At 45.8% G+C, this 19462-nt stretch overlaps 1 protein-coding gene across 4 annotated transcripts in view; it reads right to left on the bottom strand.

The window, feature by feature from the left end:
- Positions 1-14117: 14117 nt before the first annotated feature.
- The window catches only part of CYLD (CYLD lysine 63 deubiquitinase), a 58290-nt gene continuing 52945 nt past the window's right edge, over positions 14118-19462 (bottom strand). For all 4 annotated transcript variants that reach the window (XM_045381710.3, XM_065537708.2, XM_015443064.4 and 1 more), the window contains exon 18: positions 14118-18430. In XM_045381710.3, the coding sequence (XP_045237645.1) occupies positions 18246-18430 (185 nt within the window). In that variant the 3' untranslated portion in view covers positions 14118-18245. The remainder of the gene's footprint in view (positions 18431-19462) is intronic.

Raw genomic sequence — 19462 nt, 5'->3', positions numbered from 1 at the left:
GTCAACTCATTCAAAAGGCAAGCTAATCAAAAATTCATATGCTAGCTCGGGCGCCCCGAAAGGAAGGCGATCGCACTGCAGAGGGTGCCTGCCACATGACAGCTGGCGTGTGGGGAGGGGCGGGTGTAGTCAGAATTCAAGTCCTGCACCTTTCTGGGGTTCCTGCCCTGCCACCACCCACCAATCCCCCAGATGGAAGGTATATAGAGCAGGATGTCTAGGCCAGAGCTCAAAGAGCTGGTCCATATGTTACAGGACGGGGGCCCCAATCCAGACCCCAAGAAAGGGTTCTTGGATCTAGCACAAGAAGGAATTTGAGGTGAATCCATAGAATAAAGTGAAAGCAAGTTTATTAGGAAAGTAAAGGCACAAAAGAATGACTACTTCAAAGGCAGAGCAGCATCATGGGCTGCTTGACTGAGTATACTTCTAGTTATTTCTTGATCATATGCTAAACAAGGGGTAGATTATTCATGAGTTTTCCAGGAAAGGGGCAGAGATTTCCCTGAACCGAGGGTTCCTCCTCTTTTTAGACCATATGGGTAGCTTCTAGATGTTGCCATGGCATCTGTAAACTGTCATGGTGCTGGTGGGAGTGTCTTTAACATGCTAATACATTATAATTAGTGCATAATGAGCAATGAGGACAACCAGAGGTCACTTTTGTTGCCATCTTGGTTTAGGTGGGTTTTGGCCAGCTCCTTTGCCACACAGTTTTATCTACAGGGTCTTTGTGACCTGTATTTTGTGCCGACCTCTTATCTCATCCTGTGACTTAGAGTGCCTTAACCTCCTGGGAATGCAGCCCAGTAGGTCTCAGCCTCATTTTACCCAGCTCCTATTCAACATAGAGCTTCTCTGGCTTAAACGCGTCTGGCACATACAGAGTTTTAAAAAAAAAAATTGCCAGATTTTTACAGATTGGGAACTTTCACTTCTCTTAGAAATTTCTGACTTGGTCTGAAAAATCAGAATATACTGGCCCGCTTCTTCCTTTCCTTTACCACATCAGCTCTCTGCCAACACTCCAACCCTCTCCCTTCCCTAAGGTACCTGCCTGGCCCCTGTAGACAAGTGGGCTTGAGAATCCCAGTCTAGCACACCTCATTTTATGGACAGAGGGACTGAGGCTCACAGACAGACAGTCTTGCCCAGGAGCACGGAGTGACCAGAGTCCGGTAGCTTGGGTGTGGCTGGTTTCACAGAGCACCCAGCTCGACCTGGTGGCCCCCAGGGAGGTGGATCGGCTCCTGAGTGGGCACTTCCCCTGCCTGGCTCTGGCCAAGGCCTGGGGGGAATAGACTGCCCATAGTGAAGCTAAGCTCAAGGCTCAGGGGCTCCCAGACAGTGGGGATGAAAATGAGCCAACACCATGCGTTGGAGTTTGCCATGGAAAGCAACAGGCTGACCTGGGTAACTCCAGGTGCTCCAGATGTGGGTGAAGGAAATTCTTCTGTGGCATGCCAAGGAAAAAGGGGACTGGAAAAGCCTTCCCGCCCAAAATAGCATGGTGCAAAAAGCACCCAACTTGGAAATGCCCATGTAAAATGACCGATGGCTGCACAGCTTCCTGAGAATCATTCAGTCTCCCAACAAACATGGAGGGGGGCCACAGTTGGGGCCCCCTGTGCTGGTTGCTGATGAGACAGGGACAATGTGGCTTTCACCCTCTGGGGCCCCACCGCTGAGCCAACAGATGAGTCTAAAGCACTGCACAAATGCAAGGACTCCTGGAGGGGTGTGGGGACCGTGGGCACCTCGGGATCCCCTAGCAGTGAGCTGAGACTTCGTCTCTACCCAGGCAAGTGCCTGGGAATATGGCGTTTATATAGGGACAGGCTTGAATTCTTCCTGAGTGTGTCAACCTGAGGCAGGAGGTGGCAGGTTGGCGAGGAGGGAGAGGTGGGGATGGTCAGGCCTAAGACCTGGAAGAGCACTGGGGAGCTGCTAAGGGACAGGGTAGAATCAGGAACTAGAGCCCTCTTGGCTTCAGAGTGTGCGGCTGAGGCCACTAGCCCTGCCAGACTGTGGAATCCTCACAGCCCAGGAAGCCCAAGGAAGGCTGGTGTTTGAGTCACTTAGGGAAGGCCTGGTGCGCATGGCAGGAAGAGACTCCTCTCCACCCAGGAAAGCCTGCAGAGCTCAGACCAAGCGCCAGCCCCAGGTGCTGGGCCTCCTTAGTCAGAGCCTTGGGCTGCTCTACAATGTCCCAGGGTGAAATGGCCCCCGTGAACACAGACTTCCCATGCTGGGGTTCCATTCCAGCTCTGCCTCTAACTCTGCCCCTGGGTGCAGCCCTGCCTCACTAGACAACAGCCTTTAGAGTTGGAAAACTTTAGAAAATTCTCCAACTTTAAAAAGAAAGGTTGAACTGGGCCTGGGAGGCTGAGATGGGAGGGTTGCTTGAGCCCAGGTGTTCCAGCCTGGGCAACATAGTGAGACAGACCCTGTTGCTAATGAACTAAACAAAGAAAGAAAAAGAGAGAGAGAAAGAAGGGGTGGACCCATCTCAATGGCTCCGGTGACTGAGGTCCCTGATGCTAATGGTAGTCCAGACTAGCTTTCTACACTGCTTTCTGGGCCGACTTTCAGTCTCTTTCTCCACCCTGTGCTGAGCCTGGGGGTTTTTTTTGTTTTGTTTTGTTTGTTTTTTTTTTTTTTTTTGAGACGGAGTCTTGCTCTGTCACCCAGGCTGGAGTGCATGGCGCGATCTCAGCTCGCTGGAAGCTCCGCCTCCCGGGTTCACGCCATTCTCCTGCCTCAGCCTCCCAAGTAACTGAGACTACAGGTGCCTGACACTACGCCTGGCTAATTTTTTGTATTTTTAGTACAGACGGGGTTTCACCGTGTTAGCCAGGATGGTCTCGATCTCCTGACCTCGTGATCCGCCCGCCTCAGCCTCCCAAAGTGCTGGGATTACAGGCATGAGCCACCACACCCAACTGAACCTGGGTTTTATCAAAAAAAGGAAGGAACGTGCAGGCACATGCACCTTGAGCTGGAGGTGACTACTCCAAGTCACTGAACTGCAACACTAAAAGAAAGTTTGTCAGGTCCTGGTGTGGTTGCTCATGCCTGTAATAGAGCTTCGGGACACCCAGGCAGGAGGATCACTTGAGGTCAGGAATTCAACACCAGGCTAGGCAACATAACAAGATCCCCAACTCTACAAAATTTTCTACAATTGGCTGGGCATGGTGGCGCATGCCTGTAGTGCCAGATACCTGGGAGGGTGAGGCAGGAGGATTGCTTGAGTCCAGGAGTTTGAGACTAGCCTGGGCAACATAGTAAGACCTTGGTCTCATAAAAAATAAATTCATGAATGTGTCAAAACTCATCTAACTGTTTACTTAAAAAATGTGTGTGTTACTGTATGTAAATTACACCTCAGTGGAGTTGGTTAAAAAATAATAATAAAAGAAGGAAGGAGTGTACACTTTGGAAAAGGCAGTAGCTGTCTCTCCTAAAGCTAAAATCCACCAACTCAAGAAGGATCACAGTGGTGTCATGTGTAGTAGCCCCGAACTGTCAGCAATGCCCCTTTCCATCAGCAGGAGAACCATAAATAAACGATGGTGTATTTACATCAGAGAGCACATAGCTATGAAGTAGAATCACGGACATATACAACAGACACAGCCCACAGGATGCACACAGCATGACGTCAGACACTACCTGAAGTGTGCACGATCCATGACTCTCTTTAGATAAGTTCAAAACCTGGTAACAGGGATCTACAATGACGGAAATCAAAATAGTGGTGATCACTGGTGCAGGGAGGTAACTTGACTTGCGGGAGCAGAAGGAGCGTTGGAGGTGCTGGGAAAGGTCCCCAGGCTGACCTGATGTATGGCTGCAAAGGTGTGTGGAAATGTAAATTTCCATGAGCCCTATACAGGGGCCCAGTGCCCTTTAGGATAACAAGATGCATCTCAATAACAAAGAAAGAAAGGAAAAGGGAGTAGCCCATGCTTCCCTAGGGCCATCCAGGGTCTAGATTCTGGGCCTCCCCTGGCAGCGCCCCTCCCCACCGGCACTGTGGCTCTGTGCATAGCCCTGGACATGGGCAGAATGTGACAGAACTGGAGCTGCGCCCACAGCAGATAGGCTGGCAGGGGTGAAGGGGTTACCAGGGGCTGGAGGAAATAAAATTTAAGCTGAGCACAAGGCCGCCCTCCCAGGCAGGGTAGATGGCATGCTGTCTTGGCACTCTGGGCTAGAGAATGGGTACCAAACACAGGCCACATCAAAGAGCAGCAGGCCCTTACCTGACTGAACAGTGGGAACCCTGCCAACTGCTCCCTAGCTGAGGGGACAGTGCCGGGGCCCAGCAGAGCCTTGCAGCCACCTCCAGAGAGACCGCAGAAGCAGGCAGGAGCTGAGGGAATCATCTTGGACCAACCTGCCCTCCTCCCACTCCTCATTTTTAGAGTCAATGCCAGGCCAGTAGAGGCAGGTGGCCTTGACTTCAAGTCCCACTGGCTCTGCCTGAGCCTCAGCTTTCTCATCAGATAATTGGGAATGAGGTTCTCACAAGAATAAGAGAGCATATATCGGAAGTACCTAACACAGGGCCCAATGTTCACCAAGTGGGGAAACTGAGGCCCAGAGAGCAGACACACCACACTCCAGGTAGGCCAGGCACAGTGGCTCATGCCTGTAATCCCAAGACTTTGGGAGGTGGAGCTGGGAGGATTGCTTGATCAATTTCTTCCTCCTCCCCTGCTCTGGGGTCTCCAGAATGCAGTCCCTCCCACAGTTGCTCTTCATCTTAGCCCAAACCACCTCCTCTCTCCCACCTCCTCTGTCCACACAGCATGTTCCAGGCACGCGCCACTCTCCACAGCACCCTATGTTCAAGGTGTGCCTCTGTCCCGGAACCCCTATCATCTGAGGCTGGGAAAGGGTGATGGCATTTACCTATAGGGCAAGGGGGCTCCCCATGGTCACTCCTAGCTGCTGCTCTCGTCCTGCGGGACAGTCCCACAGCATAGGTCTGATTCGCAAGTAACCCCAGTGAGATCATCGAGCTCCTTTAGCCCTAGTTTCTCCAGCTGTGAAATAAAACTCTCTATTCTGTCTACTCAGAGGGTGGGACAATGGGTGTGAAAAGATTTTCTAGGCGGCTACCTGGAGGGCTGAACATAGAGCAGAGGGCGATGCTGGCTGAGTCTGATTTTTATACCCACTGGACAGAATATAGTCTTCCTCTTTCTTCCTCGCCTCCTGGCTCAGCTGCCTCAGTCTCCCGAGTGTGATCCTGACATTTATGCCGTATACTATCCTCTACAGGACCCCCACCACACGGAATGCTCCTCCTGATCTGGGGATGGCTTCTGTTTTGATCGAAACCATTGGTGCACCCCAGAGCCCCCCACTGCCACGCCCACCCCTTTGATGTGGTGAGCTCTTGGTAGCCTCACCCTCCATGCCAGCTGCAATGCACTCCCTCCAGGGAGCCATGAAAGCCTCTGATCTCCAGGGGCCCAGCCACAGCCCTTCCAGACAGTCTTTTTCTTCCCAGGATGGCCAGGTCTCTTTTCAAAACTGGTGGAAGTCCACGTGGGTCTTTATCATGCAGATGACCTCGGAGGTGACCATTCCACACTCCCAAACAGCTCAACAGTATTTGATTGACAGCCCACACCCTTTCTGGTGTCCGTTCTCTCCTACTGATTAATGGCCCCTTCCTGATCATCCTCCCTACACATCCTGCCATTCAGTCAACCACAGGTTTTAATTTAGATAATACTGACAAGAAAAAAACACAAACATGAAAGTTATCTGCACTCACTGTCACCTCAGGAATCAGCGTATTCCCTGCAGACAAACTTTTCAGTACCTGCACAATTATTTATGTATTTATTTATTTATTTATTTATTGAGACAGGGTCTCCCTCTGTCACCCAGGCTGGAGTCCAGTGGCGCAATCTCAGCTCACTGCAACATCTGCCTTCTGGGCTTAAGCAATTCTCCTGCCTCAGCCTCCTGAGTAGCTGGGATTACAGGCATGCCACCACAGCCCAGCTAATTTATTTATTTTTAGTAGAGACAGGGTTTCACCATATCGGTCCGGCTGGTCTCAAACCCCTGGCCCCAGGTAATCCGCCCACCTCAGCCTCCCAAGGTGCTGGGATTACAGGCATGAACCACCATGCCCAGCCACAAATTTTTGTATACACGAAATTAGATCTATTATGATACATAGGTTTTTAATAATCCACTTTTTTCACCTAATCTATTGTGAAATTTTGCTCATGTCCTTAAAAAAATTACATTCCAGAAGAATCATTAATGACTGCACATGGTTAATGGTTACGGTATAGTCTAGCTGTACCATCATTTATACGGTCCTGCACATTTAACTTTTTCAAGTGTGGCCCCCCCTTATAAGCAGTGCTGCTTGGAGTCTGATGGCTAATCTTGGGCACATCTGTGAACATGATTGCCTTAGAAAAATTTCCTAGCAACAGAATTGCTGGGGATGAGGTACGCAAAACATGAAGGCTTTTGAAAAACAAGCACCTACATGACTCACAATTTGTGCAAAATTGGTTAGGGGTAGCAGGTAGAGAAAAAACCAAAGCAAGAGGAATCAGCATTCTGAGGAGGGGTCTCTGCATACACCAGACCCAGACACCACGGAAGTGCCACATGGGGCAGGGGCTTCCAAAGCCCTGAGCCGCCCTGAACGTCAAAGCTGGAAGGGACAGCGCAGACTCTAATACAATTCTCTGTATTAGGAATGGGGAAACTGAGGCTCAGCGAGGCACCACCCAGGAAGGGGGTGACCTCAGTACTGGAATCTTTCCAACACAGCTGTGTGCTTTGTTTGAAGTGAGCCCTGCTCTGGGAGAAGAGCCCGAGGTGGCAGGCCGAGCGTGGGTATGAAAGTGTAAACCATTTTCCCTCACCTCCCAAGCAGAGGTGGATGGGAGGGCGTGAGGAATGCTGAGGAGGCCTCCAGCCGGCCTCACACAGGTAACAGCAGCAGTAGTGACCCATTTGAGCCCCCATGGTGTGCCAGGTGCTGGTCCCAGGACTTTGGGTCTGTTATCACTGAATCCACACATAAAATGAGCGACAGGGGCACTGTGGCTTTGTGAGAGATGCTGGCTCTCATTTGCACAGAAAGGAGTTCATGCAAGTCTTTTTATTATTATTACATGTCACCGCAACAGGGTCTTGCAGTGGGGGAGAGAGACTGGACTCAACTCCCCACTTACGCAAATCTTAATCCAAGTGGAATCTCTTCTCTGGATTTCTAGAGTGGCGGGTGAGCGGGGCGGGAAGCCTCTTCTCCATAATGGCAGTGGTTCTCACACTTCAGCGTGTGCCCGATTCTCTTGGTGGGGAAAGGGGGAAGTGTTCAAAATGCACATTCCAGGGCCCTCCCTGAGATCTTGATGCTGTAGGTTTTGCACAGGGCCTCCAAGACCAAATTCTCTTTTTTAGAGACAGAGTCTTGCTCTGTCGCCCAGGCTGAAGTGCAGTGGTGTGATCATAGCTCACTACAGCCTCCAACTCCTGGGCTCAAGTGATGCTCACGCCTCAGCCTCCCAAGTAGCTAGGACTACAGGCGTGCGTCATTACACCTGTCTAGTTTTTATTGTTATTATTATTTTTTGTAGAGACAAGGTCTTGCTGTGTTGCCCAGGCTGGTCTTAAACTCCTGGCCTCAAGCCCTGCCCGCCTCAGCCTCTCAAAGTGCTGGAATTACAGGTGAGCGCCACCACGCCCAGCCAGAGTCTGCATTCTTAAAGGCCCCTGGATGACTACCACGCAGGCTGGTCCAAAGACCCCTCCCTCTCTGGGAAGCACTGAAGACAGTGTGGTTGATTTTCATACTGGGATCCTGACAAAGTAACCTGTACTAAAGTTAGCACAGTAGATATGAGGCTTACACCGAGAAAGGGTCGCTAATAAAGGGAGGGGACATCAGACCGACATTCCCCCAGTAAAGCCACAGATTTGTAATTCATTCATTCCTTTGCAGATTTCAGGACCTCACAACCGACCTTACGACATTCGCCCAGTAGATGGCGCTAGCTCATTTTAAACCCCGTTTGTAGAAGATGCCTGAAAGCTCAAGACAGAGGGAGCCGCAGATACAGAGAAAGGGCAAGACAGAGCCCATTATGAGAGAGGACAGCCCCAAACAGAAATGGTCAACTTAACTAAGCAGCTGTCCCGAAATGACTCAGAGGAAACTTAATCCGTCTTGGATGTAGTGTGTAATCTAGAGTGTTGCCCCGACTGCCACATTGGCTTTCAAAAATCCCTGCTGCCTCCCAAGCCTGGGTTCCGGTTGCCGCTCGGAGTTCGGGAGCTGAGATCTGGGACAGCGCCATAAGCAGTAATGACCACAAGATGGTGCTGCTGCACTCAGGAGGACAAGATGCCTGCGAAAATCTCAATCTCAGAAAACCATCTAAAGACTCAAGAGTGTGCCTTAAAATAGGATCGTGGAGGGAGATGAGAGGCAGAAAGAGACCTGCTGATTAGACTTTGCACCCTGTCTCTCAAGTTCATGTTTACGATGTTAGTACTAATGCTGCTGCTGCTGCCACTGGTGGCTGCTGTTTACTGAGGGGCTACGGAGTGCCAGGCACTGTGACAAGCACTTGCCGTGCATGGTTTCATTCAAAGTTCATCAAAGCCCGAGGAGGGGAGTTCTACGATGTCTCCACTTCTGAGAGGAAGCATTATGTGGGGAACTAGAGACGGAGATGTCTTGTGCTTTCTCGAAAGAAATGGGGACAGTGATCTAATTCTGAGCACAAGGACAATAGTGAGTGGGGCTTCTACGAATAAAAGGCTGAAACAGCCTGGACAACATAGTGAAAGCCCCTCCCTACAAAAATGTAAAAAGTCAGCTTGCGTGGTGGTGTGTACCTGCAGTCCCAACTACTCAGGAGGCTGAGGCGGGAGGTTTGTGCCAGGCACTCATCAAGGTGGTAAGGAAAGACAATTGAAGGGACTATAGGAAGTCCTGAGGAGCCCACGATGAGCCATGCGGCCAGGGGATCAGTGCTGTGGAGAAAATGAAGCGCGCAGGAGTCTATAAGTGCCTGTAGGTGCGTTTGAGATGATGGCAGAAATAAACTGGAGCTGGCATCCATGGCTCACAAGAGCCCATTATAAAATTTTCAGGAATTTTGCGAGTCAGTTCTTGGACAGATCTATTATCGAATTATTAAACTACCAAATTATATAAACTTAAAATGAAATTATATTTAAAACAAAGGTAACAAATACAACTCATTACTTCCTAACTATTTTACATTTTACCATTTTCTATGCCAAAGGTAAACAAACTGTTTCTGGGAAGGGCCATTTAGTGACTGTGTGAGCCATAAGGGTTCAGTCAAAACTATTTGACTCAGCCATTGTAGCACAAAAGCATTGATAATATAGACTGAACATCTCTAATCTGAAAATCTTAAATGCTCCCTAATCCAAATATCTGAAATGCTCCAAAATCCAAAACTTCTTGAGCACCAACATGACACTCAAAGAAAACGCTTGTTGGAGCATTTTGGATTTTGGATTTCTGGATTAGGGATGCTCATCGGGTACTGCAAATATTCCCAAATCCAAAAACATCTGAAACCTGAAACACTTCTGGTCTCAAACATTTCAGATAAGGGATATTCAGCCTGTACTTAGATAAATGATCATGACTGTGTTCCAATCAAATGTGGTTCATAAAATCAGGTGCTGAGCTGGTTTGGTTCATAGGCTGCTGTCTGACACCGTGGTTCGTGCACAGGTATTTATTGTATCTGTATGGTGGAAACGCTATGTACTTGTGTTAATCCCACTATGTAAGTCTTCCCTAGTTCCTTCAAAGGTGTCATTTTGGTAGCTTGCAATTGGCCATGGTGGGGGTATTTATACCACCAAATGTGCAGAGGCTACAAACAGGGTTGCCTCTCAGCCCCCAAGAGTTGGTTGTTAAACATTTGCCAGCACGCCCCGGCTAATGTGGTCTGTGAAGGCCTCTTTAGGGAGGTGACCTCTGAACAGAAACCTGAAACTGCACTTAGTCCTTCCAACCTGCAGCGGCCCATCCCACCCCCAGTGGGCGACCTACAGGGCACAGTTCAGAAATACGTCGGAACAAAACAGTCTGAAGTTTGCAGAGATGGCCAGACCCAACAAAATACACATTTGTTTAAAACACAATATATTCCAATGTCATCGCCCCGCCACGCACTAACCCAGGAGTAGCCTCGCCTCTCTGGAGCCAATAAGAAGGCACGGCTAAGAAGTCACTCTTCATGGCCTGAGGCCTGACTGCATTTACTGCAGGCTGCTGAGTCCTGCCTGCCACCAAATAGAACCTGCAAGGCAAGGCCTGAGGGGTTGCTTCCAAAGTCTGCTAAAGTTGGGGAGGGCTGGAGGAGAGGGACTCAGGAAGGCATCTCCAGTACAGTCAACTTCGCCAACTCTTCAAACCCCAGTGTAACTTCAAACTGCTTACTTTGGAAAAGGCCATATTGGGTGTGAAAACAGGTTTGTGTTATTTGTAAGGTGACTTCATACACAGAATTTAAAGGTTTTCATTAACTTCTAGTAAAGTGGTACAGTCAGAAGAGTGGACGCAACTTGCACATTTGAGTCACACTTTTGTAATAAGGGTCAGCCTGCTGGGTGAATTACACTATTCTTATAATATCCCTTTCAGTCTCCACTCATCTAATTACTCTAATTAGACCTCAGAATCTACCTCCTTTCCAATCAAATCCACACTCCAAGGGGTCTACCGAAGCTGGCAGCCCATGGAGACCTGACTGCCCACAGTTCAGCGTGAAGACAGGCTCGAAAGCTTGCCCCAAAACAGTCCCTCCCCAAGAATTCTCCTACCTTTTTTTTCCCCCTAATCAACTTGGTGAGCTCTCTCTTTTCTTTTTATACATTTGAGGTTTATCTCTGAAATATTTCCTAAACAAAGAGAATAGCATCGTCATCATGCCCCTCTAAGGATATCTTTATGTCCTCTTCACAAATAGTGAAATTTTCATCCTACTTCTAAATTATCTGTCCTGCCTCTGGAACACATTCCTCATATGTTCCTTGGGCTCTTCCTTAAGGGACTGGGCTGGTAGCTTTACAATAAATTTTCTACTTTCCCCCGAGGAGCTTGTTCATATCCACATTCTCTTTCTCTAGGGCAGAATGTTCCACCAGGGAATGCCAAGTTGATTCTGTCTCCCTCAGAAAACTCCATTCCTCCTGACAATTTGTTCCCAATCCTGGCTGTGCAGAGTCACAAGGAGTGGGGACTATGAGAAAGTGTGCCAACCCTTGAATGTGACAAGGAAGAGCAGTGCTGTCAGAACAGCATTGTTTGGCCATCAGCATGTATATCCACCCATGGGGTTCTGAAACAGAAATGCATAAGGAGCTTTGACAAGGACCCACTCCTGGCCCTATCTTCAGATTCCAATAGGTCCGGGGTGCACACAGGCACTGGCGTCTTTAAAATCTCCCTATGTGAATTCAACATGCAACCAGGATTGAATGGAGAACTGCTGCTCGAAGGCAGTGCACACACGTTCTTCGGGTGATAATGAGGGAGAACATGCCTCAGCAAGTCAGGAAAAGGGGCTTAGGGGAGGGCCAGTGGCTCCTCCTTTTCAGCCAGGCCAGCTTTCTTCTGACAAGGACTTGTTTTCACTTAACCGTCCAGATCCGCAGAAGGGCACAAGGAATGTGCTGTCACCGTCACATTAACAGACCCAGAGTCACAAGGAGTGGGGACTATGAGAAAGTGTGCCAACCCTTGACTCTGACAAGGAAGAGCAGTGCTGTCAGAACAGCATTGTTTGGGTATCAGCATGTATATCCACCCATGGGGTTCTGAAACAGAAATGTTCTTCAATGTACTGTTAATACCACTATTACAAACTCAGACCATTCTAGCTTTCCTATCATGGCACATTAAGTGACTTAAACTCCAAATAATTTCCAAGGAAGGTTGATCTGTTACCTAAAAGAAGACCAAAGTAGGAATTTCAGTCCACAATACATCATGTGACCATTCCTCTGGTCATCACAAAAAAGTAAAATATTTAACTGCCTCTGTGGCAGCTGTAGTAGGATGGGACACGCTACTGGCCAGGCGTGATGGCTCACACCTGTAATCCCAGCACTTTGGGAGGCCCAGGCAGGCAGATCACTCGAAGTCAGGAGTTCGAGACCAGCCTGGTCAACATGTGAAACCCTGTCTCTACTAAAAACACAAAAAATTAGCTGGGCATGGTGGCGCACGCCTGTAATTCCAGCTACTCGGGAGGCTGAGGCAGGAGAATCACTGGAACCTGAAAGACAAGACATTGCAGTGAGCCAATATCACACCACTGCACTTCAACTGGGGCGACAAAGCGAGACTCCATCTTAAAAAAAAAGAAAAAAGAATGAGACACACTGCTCCTTAGTCAACGGTGTTGGGTTCATGTTTATAGATGATGGAATGAAGCAGCGGGGGACAGCTTCTGGTTGGAGTGGCGTGGAGGCTGGAGCAGCTGAGTTTTAACGAGCATCAGAGGTCAGAAATACTCGGCTAGATCAAGAAGCCACACAGCACCATAATGCCACTGGCACATCTCCCAGAACAGGGTAAGTGTGTGAGGTTTTCTGAAGCAATTGTAATGGTGGTAGAGGCCTGATCAAGAAACAGAGATATGGCCGGGTAAAGCATTTCCTCAAAGAAATCTTACCACAGCAAAAACTTAAAGTGTTGCAGAGACCCAATTCCAGCTTTCTCATAACCCAAAACCCTTCTCCCAAAGAAATCCAGGAAAAGGAACCATAAAAATGTAATTTTAATGATACAGAAATAGTATATGTACATTTCTTTCCACAGCAGCACTTCATTCATCTCTAAAAAATTTAACAAAATTAAGGCTAAATCAGAGTGAGCTGATAGGAAGGGGTATTCTATGTGGTGGTCTTCTTAAAGAATGTTCTCATAAATATAGGATGTTCTGCAGACAAAAAATAAAAATAAAACATGCTGAACAAGATACTAGAAATGGGAAATGCCGTAGAAAATGAGCCCCTTTCTACCTATCTACTAAGAATCGCAACTCCCCTGGGAAGTTTCAAATGGGATGTGAGTTCTTTTAATGAATGTTTATGATCTGATGCTAAGACTTTCTAAAATTAAAATTCCACAGTACTAGGCCATTTTATAAACTAAAACCAAGGGCAGTTGAGTCTCCAATATACTCCCTCTAGAAATGTTTAAGTTAAAGTGGACAGTATTTAAAAATGCTAATTATATCTGAAGCTGTGGTGCTTGAAAGGACGATCCCTCCATGAGTGGCCCTTCTCCCTAACCCATGTTATAAAAATAAATGAAGACTTTAAAACACAGTGAAATAAAAATGCCATCACTGCCAAGGCAAAGGGCCAGGAAATCAAATGGGGTTCTTGAGTAACCTGGCTACAGAGACTGATGGATGCTACCATCATGGGGGAGGAAGGCCTTCCTTTCCCACTCTTCCACTATCCTTGGCCACACTGGCTGGTTAATGTGTTGCCACTGCATCCTGACTCAAGAGAAAACCTTCAGCTGCTCCAGCATTGAGAATAAGATGAACAGTCTTTCTCCCCTCCTCCCATCTCTTCTCCCCAAAAAGAGGTCTGAAAGGGGAACGGAGAGGTGCAGTGCGAACTCCCTGTAGGAAGCCTCAGTCTAGAACCCCAGTCTCTGTCAAGAGGGGAAACCCCCTGACACCCGCAGAATCCTGGCCTTCATATGGCCCCGCACACATCTGCTTTAAGGGGTTTACATTCCTTCTTCCTCCACCTCCTCTTTTGCACGTGAGTTTTCATTTTAACATCCCTTTCTCCTCCCCGACTCCTCCCCTGCTTGGAGGAATTCAAATATTATCTTCATTAATGGAGAATTGCACCAACCCCTAGAGAAAGGGGTATTATTTTAAATTACAGGCCTTATAGCCTACCTACTTTAAAAAGACCTCTCACTTTATGACAAGGATTTGTTATCCCAGATAAAAATTTTCTCATATAATTTTAAAATTTTCATTATAAAGTAGCAAATAGTAAGAAATAATGTAATTTTTTTCTTTAACTTTGCCTAAGGATTTTGTTTTCATTTTTTTGACTCCTAGAATCTCAATTTCCTCTAAATAAATAAAAGGGAAAGAAAATACCCAGGTAAATAACATCAAATATCCTCTTAAGTCTTATTTGTATTCAAAGACTACTAACACCTCTAGGAAACAGCAGGTTGAGGTACACAGACTAAAATGCATTTCTTACATAAATTAGTATGTAAACACAGAGAAACAGTATGATAAACATCCAAGTACCCACGTTTATGTAGAATAATACAGTAACGTTACATGATCACAAAATCACAAAAAGTGAAGGAACCTTTGAGATCTTCCAGTTAGCAGATTTCATACCTGGCTGGTCACGACATTCCCCTGGGGAGCCTTCCCTCACAGATTTCCTAGGCCTCTTCCTGAACAGTCGGATTCAGCAGGCATGGCCTGGGACCCAGGAATTTGTATTTTTTTCCTATAAAATTCAGTAGTCTAACCCTCTCATTATGCAGAGGAGGAAACTAAAGCTCAAGAGGGCAAGCTGTTGTCTAAGTGTACAGAACAAGTGACAGAAACAGGGCTAGAATGCAAGTCTCTCGTCCCTACTCTGCCACTTTTTCCATCACACCACACCACCTCCCAAAGCTTCCCCTACACCTGTCACCCTTACCCTTCAGCTAAGTAGCCTTTAATAGATATTCTGTCATCAAAACTAGGTAGGGCAGGGACACATCTCATATTCCCTCTGATACAATCCTAGGTACCTAGTAAGTGTCCGATAAATACTTCTTGGTTGGCAGTCACTCAGCGAAGGCCTAATACTTTATCCTCCATTCACATCTCAGTCTACAATCATCCAAGCAGATGCAAAACTATCTGGCCAGATAATTTTCAAGAACCAGCTATAGAGGTTAGTGAATCCTGAATCTATGAAGATGTCATGTTCAAACAAGCAGGAATTTGGGTGACAACACAGTTCTGTAAGATTAATGGAATCTTAATCTTCCATACTATGTCTCCCCCTTGTTCTCAAAATCTGTGAAGAAAAAAAAAAAAAAAAGGAATCCTAGGGATAGGAAGAACCTGGCTGTTTATCTACAGTATTTGGCAAACAGCAATTTTTGAAAATCCTAAATTATTCTAAGGAGAAAATCCTTAGCAACAGTAACAACATATTTAGTTGATTTTTGTTGCTGTTTTTCCTAGTTTTCAACGTGTTTTCCTAGTCTTATAAAACATTCTTCTGCGGATGGAGTCTAACTCCTTTATAAAGCTGACAGTGAGGGATGGGGCACATTTAGCCTCTCTATATATGATAACATTGCTCTCCTTCCCCACTCTCTCCCTCTCCACCGCACGCGCGCGCACACACACACACTTATTTGGAGGTGAGGAATATGACATATTTTCTACTTGTAATCATGAATCATGAACCATGTTATAAATGAGATAATTCAATTATATTGTCATCTTGATTGTAGATAAGGAATAAAAGATAACCAAAACCTTTAAAAAGTCAACAGGAAAATATTGAAGAAAACTTAAGGCTAAAAATTAAATAACCAGCAGGCACATCAGCCCCCGCGCCATGCAGCCTGGCTCCAACTATGTCCCTCCTGAGAATCCAGGCTGTACTGAAGTGCGGAACAGGAGGGGCTACCCAGAGGGAGCCAGGACAGACAGGTGCGGGGGGAACCTTCCTGCTGCCTCATGATACTCAGAAGCAGGGAAGGACGCAGCCTCCCCAGGAACCACCAGAGCTGGCCCTGGCATCCCCTGAGGAGCACTCCCTCCCCAAGTAATGTTAAAAAGACGGCAAGCGCCACCTGAAGATGTCACCAGAAATCACTTATGGATGAGGCCCTCCCAATTAAGACAGTCTCCACGCCTGAAACCAGGTGTCCATCCAAACAGGTCTTCTTCAAGTCCTCTACCATGACAGCCTGGGTAGCAGAGCTTCCTCAACTTGTATTTCGTTTTAATTTCTACAGGAAAGGAACTGTCTTCTCTCTCCTTTATTTATTTTTTTTCCAACTGTTAAATCCAGTCTCACCTAGATCGTCAGCCCTCAGTATCTGCAGGGGTTTGGTTCCAGGATCCCTGCAGATATCAACATCTGAAGATGCTCAATTCTCTGATATAAAATGGTACAGAATTTGCATATAACTGACACACATCCTCCTATATATTTTAATTAAATCATCTCTAAATTACTTATAATACCTACTAAATGTAAATGCTACATAAAGAGTTCTTGTATTGTTCAGAAAATAATGACAAGAAAAAAGTCTGTACATGTTCAATACAGATACGAATTTTCAAAATCCGTATTTTATTTACGGATTTTTAAAAATATGGATTTTTAAAAAAAATCATATTGTCCATTTGCAGTTGGTTGAATCCATGGATAAGAAACCTGCAGATACCGAGGGCTGGCTGCATTTAGATTCCTAATCATTCCTCCAGGTAGTCGATTTTTTAAAATCACATTGACAAGCTCATTCATCCATTTCTGCATTCAACACATATTTATTACAGGGTGACTGGACTTCTAGGTGGTCAGAGCTAGAAAAGGCCTTACAAGTCTTGTACCCCACACCCTTCATTTTACCCAAGGGGGTTGGGGGCAGGGCTAGCCCTAAACCCAGAGTCCCTCAGCCTCACCCCGATCTAACCCAACCAAGCACTCAGCAGTATAAAACCTTGTGCAAAATATATGTACTTTTTCATTTCAAAAATGAAAAAATTACAAGATGAGTTTTTGTACCTTACTGTAATTTATAAAGCTAGTAAATATTAGCAAAATGGAATGACAAAACCAAAGAACAAAAGTGCCTTTAAAAAAGTAATTGCAGGGTTTATAAAGATTCTTTCCACTTTTTTCACATTAAATATTTTATAAAGTCATATGCCATATACTTGTGATGACTTTTCTGCCTTTCTGCACAGTTAGAAAGTCATTCAGGAAAGACAATGATACCACAAAACAACACTCAGAGAATGCACATTCCACTGCACTGACATGTATAATCTATGGTCCTAGTCTACAACATCCACTGTGGTCTAAACACACACTATGGCTATTATTAAACAAAACATCCCATTTCTACTTACTTTAGTCAGAAGGAGGATGAAGCTGCTGCTAACATTTCGATGACATATCTGATTATCTCAAGTGAAACCACACTGAATTTAATGGGAGTACTGGCTGACAGATCAAACTTAAGTTCTGGACAATCTTGTCTAAAATAATAGAGGTTTAAATATCCATCTCTTTCAGGAAATTGTAATAATTCTATACGCCAAATTCATCCTTTTATGGCCTGTATGTTTGTATAGGACTATTTACTTATCACTCCAATTCTTTCATCAATTTACTTTGCCCCATTCCATAAAATATTAATAGTTAAAAGCCTTAAAAAAACCTGTTAGCTGACAGTAACTACTATGAATGAAGAGCTTCAACTGCTAAATACCCTAATCCTCCAGGAAAATCACTTCAAAAATGGACATTTTGGGACAGAATCACTCATTTATCTCAAAACCAGAACAAATAGAAAACAACACCATTAAGGGAATTTAAGTATTTTTCTGACCACTATTGCAGAAACACAGAAAAACTGAGCAGATTGTAGACATGCAAGGATCAGCAGTATATAGAAAGGATTAACAAATCAAACTCAGTACATCTTTAATAACTGGATTGAGAGTAGACTCTTAATAAAACCAAATTATTTCTTCCTCAAGGCAACCGTTAGCTACAAAGGAAAAATGATTTCATATCCTTGGTCCATAAAGAAGACACATTTATTTACATTCTCAATGGACTAAAAGAGGCTTTAAACTTTCACAATTAAAATTGTATGCTTCCAAAAATATCATATGATCAATGCACTTAACTTAAAGCTTCAGGTATTAATAACTTCATTTAGACTTCTTAAAAAACCAACACAAACATACTTTCTAGAGTGCAAAATGCTTCTTATTAAATACTTCAGGGACACAAAAGCAATTTGTTTTTAAACACAGGCATCCTTTTCTGAAGGATCATCACCACAAAGACATCCATTGCCGGCAATGGACGTGGAACAGAACTGCCAGCTTGAATAAGATGCAACGTTAGGACTCTGCCTTCAGTTTCTTCGCCTCTCCCGATGACCCCAGTTATTTGTACAAACTCATTGTTGGACTCTGGTACATGCACATATACGCATCACAAAGCAGTCTTCGCGCACAGCCTTGGATTCTTCTGGAGTCCAAGGAATGCAGGTCTTCCAGAGACATCTTCAAGTACTCTCCTACTTCTGGGCATGGGGTGACTTGAGGAATGTTGAAGCCGTTCTGACCACCTATGGCACAGAGGAAGAACTCTTTATAGGGCAGTCAAGTTCTAAACCCTTTTGCCAGTGATTTTACAATCCTATCATTTCCAAAAAGCTAATTTCAGGCTCTAAAAGCCTTTATTTTTCTTCTGATTTCTGGAAGTGAAAGCCTTCTTTAATTCTTGACATATTCTCATTTCTTGGTTTCTGAAAGGATTCTGGGTTCAACAGTGAATAAACCTGGTAAAATAAACCTGGTTCACATGAATTCTGAGGTAAGCCCCAAACCTACTTTCCAGACTTCTCTCGGTAGTCACTCAGGGAATCATGTTATCAATACATATGTAGACAACACTCCGTTCTTCACATTTCATTTCCTCCCAGACACAAGTCACCCAGCACACTTCACCAGGAGACTGTCCGATTAGGAACAGATCTAGTCAAATGAACACTATTGTAGCTCCCTACACTTGAAACACATCCTTACCCAAATCTAAGAGTTTGTCTGACACATGATCAGGCCCCGATAAAGGTGCTCTGGGGTATGACTTCAGAGATTCCAGGAAAGGCTCCTCTGGGTTAGCTCAGTGGCTTTTCCAAACCTATGCTGTTGCGCTACGCTGTTCAGTACAAATGTTAACTGGGTTGGGGGCACATCTACAGATGGGACTGGGATCCCTCAAGCATCAGAGAACTGAGAAAAGGTGGAGAACTCTTGGTCTAGGGCCTGGGCCTCTGTTTAAGAGGCTGCCACAGGGAATGTCTTAGGCTACTGGAGGGCCACGCCAGAAGATCGTGGGGGCTGGACCTGAGAGAGCAGCTGAAGGAAAAATAGGGTGTAAGAATGAAGGAACATGAGAGTCACACCTCACAACCTTGCCCAGGCCTGGTCTTAACGGGCAAACTCCTTATAGGGAGAGGCAGGGCTGCTTTAACAAACATTTCTTACCTGAAACCCACTATCCCCCCTGGCATTCGTTAAGCATTAGTTAAATAATGATTAAGCATCCTAGAAAGTGGCCTGGCAAGTGCAGCCTATTCCCCACCTCATGGAGAAAC

The sequence above is a fragment of the Macaca fascicularis genome, chromosome 20 (genome assembly GCF_037993035.2).
Source record: "Macaca fascicularis isolate 582-1 chromosome 20, T2T-MFA8v1.1".
Taxonomy (NCBI): domain Eukaryota; kingdom Metazoa; phylum Chordata; class Mammalia; order Primates; family Cercopithecidae; genus Macaca; species Macaca fascicularis.
The sequence above is the reverse complement of the archived record's forward strand: the minus strand, read 5'-3'. Positions and strand labels throughout refer to the sequence as shown.